General features: G+C 44.9%; 1 protein-coding gene across 6 annotated transcripts in view; it reads right to left on the reverse strand.

Moving 5' to 3' along the window:
• SMAP1 (small ArfGAP 1) overlaps positions 1–554 on the reverse strand; it is a 185,250-nt gene extending 184,696 nt beyond the window's left edge. For all 6 annotated transcript variants that reach the window (XM_074037695.1, XM_074037694.1, XM_005552591.4 and 3 more), the window contains exon 1: positions 224–554. Coding sequence is in view for 3 of the 6 variants with exons in the window: in XM_005552591.4 (XP_005552648.1) it covers positions 224–341 (118 nt within the window). In the remaining 3 variants the exon portion in view is untranslated. The remainder of the gene's footprint in view (positions 1–223) is intronic.
• Positions 555–8,053: the final 7,499 nt, after the last annotated feature.

The raw sequence follows: 8,053 nt of genomic DNA on the forward strand, positions 1-8,053 counted from the left end.
GGCCACTGACAGGGCCTGCGAGCCTGACCTCGCCGCCGCCGCCTCTGGCGGACTTGAGGGTCGACAGGAGCCCCGCTCCCGCCCGCTCAGCCACCCGCCCTCCAGTCAGGGCAGGGGCCTCCCGGCAAGCCGAGGCATCCGCTAGGGCCCTGAACGCCGCAGCGGCGGGAAGGTCACCGGTCGCAGGAGGCCCCGACCGGGGCAGCGACGACGTCCGAGCTACCTTTGGCCTCGCAGTCGGCGCAGTACTTGTTGTCCTCCTCCCTCAGAAGCTTGGATAGGATGAGCTGGTGCTGCTCGTTCAGCTTCTGAGCCTTTTCCCGGCAGGAGCGCGTCGCCATCTCGGCAGTGGGGCGGGGAGCCCAGGGCAGCTACGGCGGCGGCGGACGCTGGCTGGAGCCGGGCAGAGTGAACGCACCTGGCGCCGCCGGGACCGCGGGCTGGCTTAGCCCAGGAAGCGGCGGCGGCAGCGGCAGCTGAAACAGGAGGAGGGGCGGCGGTGGTAGCGCCGACGTGTCCCGCCTCCTTGCCGGGCCGGCCGGCAAACACCACCCAAGCCGGCGAGGGGAGGAGGAGGGGGAGTGGGACGCGCCGAGGCTTCCGGGTGGCGCGGAGGAAGGGACCCGAGCGCCGGGCGCGCTGCGCATGCGCCGAACGTACGCGGCCCGGCCTGCCGGATCTTTCTGCAAAAAGGCCCAAGGTGATTCCTGAAAAGTAGCTGGCACTGCCTCATGCAGGTTTTCCTCCCTTTTGAGATGTGATGGTCCGCGAGGGCCTCGAGTAAAACTCGGTAATGGAAGACCTTTTACAAGGAGGCTACTTTGACTTGCCCATTTGCCTTTGCTCTTGCTGGCACAACATTGGAAATGCAGAAATACTAGCGACTGGGTGGGGTCATTTACTCATTCGAGGTTTATTCGCCCGCAGTTTAGAAGCTGGAGACACGGATGGAATAAAAGAGGAAAAACGGTCTCTTACATTTTAAGGACGAGAAATAATCTAGTAGTGACATGTATTAAGGGATAACATTTCATTGAGTGATTACTCTGTTACGAACTATTAGCTCATTTAACCCTTTCCCCAACCTTATGATATTGTTGTCCTCATTACACAGAGGAGGAAAGTGAGGCATAGAGGAATTAAGTAACCTGCCCAGATTACAGAACTACTAGTGGGGGAGTTGAGATTCAAATCCAAAGCAGTCTGATTCCAGAGTCTGAAACACCTGGCTGTAAGCCCTTCCATAAGGGAGAAAGTGTGACCAGGAACCCAAATACTCGACGGTGATACTTTAACAAGAAGCTGTGTAAATAGTGATCATTAATGCAAGAGAAAGAGAACTAAAGAAATGAAACACTTTTCATTGGAACCCAGACCCTAATCCAGGCTCATGAGGTTTCAACTCTGGGTGAGGCAGTTTCAATGATTTGGCATGTTGTATATTATGAGGAAGTTCTAATATGGGACTTATATAAGCCCAATACACAGTCCTTGCTTGCGGTGAGGCAGATGCTAAGAAAGGCAATCAGCAAGAGTCGGTCTTACGCTTTTTAGTAAGGCTAATTTCTAGCCGCTGGCCCTGCCTAAAAGTGACCCTCATTGCTACCTAGCCCTGTTCTTGGCACAGGGGCTCAAAAAAGTGTTTGTGGAATTAAATTGAATGGATATGGCAATAAAGATGTTCAGTAATTAAACAAATTAGAGCTTAAACTGCATAGCTCTGACACATAGCAACTAGAGAGATATTGGTGAGTTCAAAAGAACAGAAAAAAACCTTATGTGGGAGGGAGAATTTATGAGCCTTGTCCTGAAGATATGCTTGATTTAGATGGAGACTGGGGAGGGAGACATTAAGAAAGAGCAACATGCACAAAAGCGTAAAGACCTCAAGTACCTTGGAAAACAGACTGGAACAAAAGGTACTACTTAGGACGGAGTGAAAGATAAGGCTGCATAAGTAAACTATGATTGGGTTATGGAAGACTTGGGAAGCCAGACAAAGTAATCTGGCCTTGATGCAATTCACAGTAGAAAACCTGTAGATTTTGGCCAGGCACAGTGGCTCACACCTGTAATCCCAGCACTTTGGGAAGCCAAGGTAGGTGGATCACCTGAGGTGGGGAGTTCGAGACCAGCCTGACCAACATGGAGAAACCCCATCTCTACTGATAATACAAAATTAGCCAGGTGTAGTGGCAAATGCCTGTTTAATCCCAGCTACTCAGGAGATTGAGGGAGGAGAATCGCTTGAACCCTGGAGGCAGAGGTTGCAGTGAGCCAAGATCACGTCATTGCACTCCAGCCTGGGCAACAAGAGTGAAACTCCGTCCCCCCTGCACCCCTGCCCCTGGAAAAACAAAACAAACAAACAAAAAAAACCCTGTAGATTCTTCAAGTAGGATAATAGCATAATAAAAAGGATCTTTCGGGAAAGTTAGTCCTGCCATAACCAGTAAACAAACACCATTTTTTGAGTACCTGTCCTCCCTACAAAAATTCTGTGCAGCACTGTAAGGACTCAGAAAACAGAATACAGGTTTACCTCCAATAAACGACCTTCAGGATGGATTGAAGGGTCACAGTGATGTCCAATAGAAATACTTGCATGCCACACATATAACTTTAAATAATACAGTAGCCACATTTTAAAACAGAAAAAGAAACATAAAATACATTTTATGAATACATTTTATTTAACTCGATGTATCCAAAATATTTTTAAGATGTAATATAAAAAAAGGCATATTTTCCATTCTTGTTTTCATATTGTCTTCAAAATGCTGTATAACACAGCTCGTTTCATTTTTGAGTAGCTGAATTTATTTCTTAATAAAGAAATTATCAAAAAATTGAAGCTAAGAGTTGGAGACCCTGCTGGTCCATGGGGTCTCACTATGTGGGCCAGCATGGTCTTGAACTCCTAGCCTCAAGTTATCCTCCCACCTTGGCCTCCCAAAGTGCTGGGATTACAGGCACGAGCCACTGCGCCCAGCCTGGAGTAGCTGAATTTCAAATGTTCAGCAGCCGCATGTGACTAGTGGATACATTATTGAATAGTGCTGTTCTCGATGGTCAGCTTAGAGGCTATTAAAATCTAAATTTGAGTTGATTGTATTTTAAGGCTATAGTAGGAAGAAAGAGACATGTTCCCCAAAACATCTTGAGAAGAAAACAACATTGCATTTATTCACCAATATTTATTAAACCACTTCTATCTAGTACACTAATTATCAGAAGCTTACAGTCTACTATGAGATAAAAATATGTAAATAGAAAAGGACTACATTGAAAAGTCTATAGCAAATATAAAGTGTTCTAGGAGCAAAAGGAACAGAACATGCAGTAGCCTGGGAAAATCTGGGAAAGTTTCACGGAGGAGGTGATGCTTAAACTTGGCTTTTAACAGATGGGGGAATTTTTCAAGTGAATGGGGGTGGAGCGGAGAGAAAGGAATTGCTTTAAAAAACACGTATGGACTTCTGAAAGTTCAGGGTTATATGAAGTAGTGAGGATGTGAGGCCCAAGAAACCTAGAATGTGTTTGGAGAATGTGAAGGTAGGAAAGGAAACAAGATGGAGAGGTAGATTGACACCAGAGGGTTAAGAGCTTTGTAGCAAAGCAACAGAGTTTGAACCTTATGGGTTTATAGAACCAATAGAAGCTTTTACATGAAAAAATGACTTCATAAGCTTTCTTCTCAGTAACTCTCCATACAGCGGTAGTATGGAGAACATGGTGGGGAAAAACTTATCAAGGGAACAGATTACAAGACTGTCTCAATAATAGTCCAAAGAAGATATGATGAAGGCCTATTTTAGGCAAGTTGCATAGGGTTTGGGAGAGACAGAATCAAATGATGTTTTAAAATTAGAAGCAGCAAGATTTGGCAGCTAACTGTATGTGGAGGGTAAGAGAAGGAAGGTGAGAATAACATCAGGCTTTCTAAGTTGGGAGACAGGTAAATGGTGATGCCATTAACGCAGATCAAGAACAGAAGGAGTAGGCCTCTCAGTCCAGCAGTGACAGGGCTGAGCCAGCAGCACTAATCCTCCCAGTTCTCCATGTGCTCAGCTTCCTGCTCTGCAACCATGACACAACAGGCCATCTCTTTTGCCAAGGACTATCTGGCTGGTGGCATTGCTGCTGCCATCACCAAGATAATTGTGGCCCTGATTGAGCAGGTGAAGCTGCTGTAGCAGATGCAAGGCGCCAGGAAGCAGATGACAGTTGACAGCAGTGCAAAGGAATTGTGGACTACTTCCTTAAGCAAGCCCTCAACGTCGCATTCAAGGATAAGCAGACACAGCTATTCCTGGGAGTATGGATGAACACATGCAGTTCTAGAGCTGTTTTGCCCACAATCCGGCCTCCAACAAGGCGGCCAGAGCCACCTGTCTCTGTTTTGTGTACTCGGTGAATTTTGCCAGAATCCATCTGGTGGTCAATGTTGGGAAATCGTACACAGAGCTGGGATTCAAGTTCAAATACCTGGGAGACTGTCTGGTGAAGATAAGTAAGTCTGATGAGATCTGGGGACTGTACCAGGGCTTTAGCATCTCTGTGCAGGGCATCATCCTTTTCTGGGCTGCCTGAAGGCCTGAGGCATGCTCCCTGACTCCAAGATCATGGCTTACCACAATCATCTGGCTTACCACATCATGGTAAGCCAGATGATTGCCCAGACTGTGGTGGTGTGGCCAACATGGCCTTCTACACCTTGGGTCCTGTGCAGACACAAAGGAGCCAACATACTGCACATGGGAACCCTCAATTGCTGAAGGAAGATTTTTAAAGAGGAAAGGGGAAAGCCTTCTTCAAGAGTGCATGGTCTAATGTTGTCAGAGATCTGGGAGGAGCTTTTAGGCCAGTCTGTATGTGGAATTAAAGAAGAGTAAGTGTGTTTCCTCACTAGAAATGGAAACCAAGAGAATCATGTAGCGTACTTAACTGTTATGGACCACTGACCTTTGAGAAATTTCATTGTCTTTGTCCTGGCCATAGTACATCTGTAGAGGGGTAGAGAAGGCTTTAGAAAAGGGGTTCACCATGATCATATTCAACCATTGGCACCCTGAATCCATGCACCTATTACCGGCAGTAATTATGACATCACCATGGGTCCACAAACAAGGCAGCTCCTTCAAACAGACTTGCAGTCCAGGCACTTGTAGAATCCAAATTGTGTTTAAATATTTATTTTGTATGTATGTATGTATGTATGTATGTATGTATGTATGTATGTATTTATCTTTGAGACAGAGTTTCACTCTTGTTGCCCACGCTGGAGTACAATGGCATGATCTTGGCTTACTACCACCTCTGCCTCCCAGGTTCAAGCAATTCTTCTGCCTTAGCCTTCCTAGTAGCTGGAATTACAGGCACCTGCCAACACGCCCAGCTAATTTTTTGTATTTTTAGTAGAGACGGGGTTTCATTATGTTGACCAGGCAGGTCTCGAACTCCTGACCTCATGCAATCCACCCGCCTCAGCCTCCCAAAGTGCTGGGATTACAGATGTGAGCCACTATGCGCGGTAAATATTTATTTTTTGAAAAATCGTGTCTCCCATTGTATTTGAGCACTATCTCCTCTTTTGCATGGCCAAATATTTGCAATCATGTTGTATATTGGGCATTCTTCTGCAAAACAGTAAAAAGAGGACACTGAAAAAGCAAGAAAGAATAAAAGAGATAGTCCAGATTTGGGGTCAGGGGAGAAGCAGCATTTGCTTGGGGACATGTTAAGTTTAAGATGTGCCTAGGACATCCAGCTTCATGTGTCTAATGAGACATTGTATATTGACTTATAGAACTCTGGAGAGACGTTACTGCTGGTAAAAGTTATTTGGGAATTATTTGAATTTAAAGGATCATAGAAGCTATAAAAATGGATGACATTCCCCCAGAGAAAGCATGTAGACAAAGGAGAGAAGAGACCCAAAGACAAAATTCTGGGGATTGCCTATTAAATGAGGAGTGGAGAGAGAAAGGTGAACCATTGAAAAGAGCAGAGAACCAGAAGCCAGGGAAGGAAAGATTTCCAAGAAGTAAGGGTGAACACCAACCAATGCTAACTATTCCAGAAAAGTCAATTATTTCCATTTTAGACAGTACATACAGCATGTGGTCATGGGTCTGCACAGTTCATTGTTTTCTTTCATAGCCCAACAACAAGAGAAGATAAATCATCTGATGGGGCTTCCAGAGCCTGTGATTGTCTGGAGGGTTCCATGAAATATTGAGGGAGGGATGGGGATGGTTAGAAGGGAAAAAGAAAAAAGGTACAAGGATAGGAAGCAGTACTAGAGTAAACTATTGAGTGTAAAGTAAGGAAAGTGTCCAAAGTGTGAGAAGTGAAGTAGGAGCAACCAGTGATTATAGGTTTCTTTGAGGCCAGAGGTGATGTGGTGTGGTTAGGGAAAGGATGCTGACAGCTAAATGAAGAGAAGTGCCTAGTGACACCTCTCAGAGGGGTGTAGTAACTTGTCCTGATGAAGTCCTGGATGTCGAGGTATCTATGGATGCTTGCTGGATGGGGAATAAAGTTGAAGGTCTGTTTTTGCAGATTCTTAGAGAGGTTAGGTCACTTTGACTCTAATTATTTGCTTCTGGTCAGAGGAAAAGATGAGAAACAGGTTTAGGGAGTCTGACTACAATGGAACCAGGATTTAACAGAAGATATAAGTAAAGAGGGAAAGTGATGGAGTAGGAAAAAGAAGGAAAAAATTTAGGTCAGGTGAAATGGACAAGAATGAGCCAAATACGTGGGTGTAGGTAGAATATCTGATAAGAGCAGTAGGTATAGACAGCTGGGAGGATGAGGGTAATAGTAATAAGAACCAGTGTTTTTCAATCTCCCACTGTGGAATAATGAAATCAATTTTATTATACTATTTTTCACATCAGGAAACATCAGCCAGGATGCGGTATTTCATGTTGAGATAACAAATAATTTCAAAATCATAATGGCTTCAGACAATAGAATTTTCTTCTTGGTCATGCTACTTGAGCATTGGGCTGGTAGGGATTCTACCCTATGTTGTCGTCACTCTGGTACCAGGCTGATAAAGTCTCTATCACTTTTCAGGTAAAGGCAAGAAGGTGACTCTTAAAGGCCTCTCCCCAGGAATAATACATATCCACTTCCACTTTTAAGCCATTGGCCAAAGCAAACGCATGAACCCTCCTAATATCAAGTGAACCTGAAGTACAATCCTTCCATTTACCTAGAAGGAGAAACCAAAATATCACTGAACAGCACAGAAACTGTGGCCCAGAGATGTTAAGTACTTGGTTTAAAGTTATTGATATCTTGGTTATCAACCAAGTATCTTGGTTGAAAGCCTAGATATTAAGTAGCAAAACTGGCTTTCAAGATTATGTCTTGTTGGCACTGAGGCCCTGGTTTTTTATAAGCTATGCTATCCTTTGGGATGGAAAACAGAGTAGAACAAGTTAGACCAATCAATATCAAGATAAGAGTTAAAGAGAGAACAAAAGTGTATTGAGTCAAGAGGAACACACATGTATTGAGGAAAGAGGAACAGTTATTATGGAACTAGATAAACATATACACACTCACAAAAAGAGGAAACCCAGGAAAGACCCTAGATTTTTGTTTGTTTTGCCTTTAAGAGTTATATCAGGCGGCCGGGTGCAGTAGCTCTCGCCTGTAATGCCAGCACTTTAGAAGGCCAAGGCGGGTGGATCATGAGGTCAAGAGATCAAGACCATCCTGGCCAACACGGTGAAACCCCATCTCTACTAAAAATACAAAAATTAGCTGGGCATGGTGGCGGGTGCCAGTAATCCCAGCTACTCAGGAGACTGAGGCAGGAGAATCACTTGAACCCAGGAGGTGGAGATTGCAGCGAGCCAAGATCGCACTACTGCACTCCAGCCTGGCAACAGAGCGAGACTCCGTCTTAAAAAAATATATATCAGGTAACCTTAGTGTGTTTGTGCTTCCTAAAAATTCAGCCCAACTGGTGCACTCTTTTAATTTATGGTCAGATACCAAGGAACTCTCCTCAGTGTGGGGAGAGTGAGGTCTC

Source organism: Macaca fascicularis, chromosome 4 (assembly GCF_037993035.2).
Source record: "Macaca fascicularis isolate 582-1 chromosome 4, T2T-MFA8v1.1".
NCBI classification, from domain to species: Eukaryota; Metazoa; Chordata; class Mammalia; order Primates; family Cercopithecidae; genus Macaca; species Macaca fascicularis.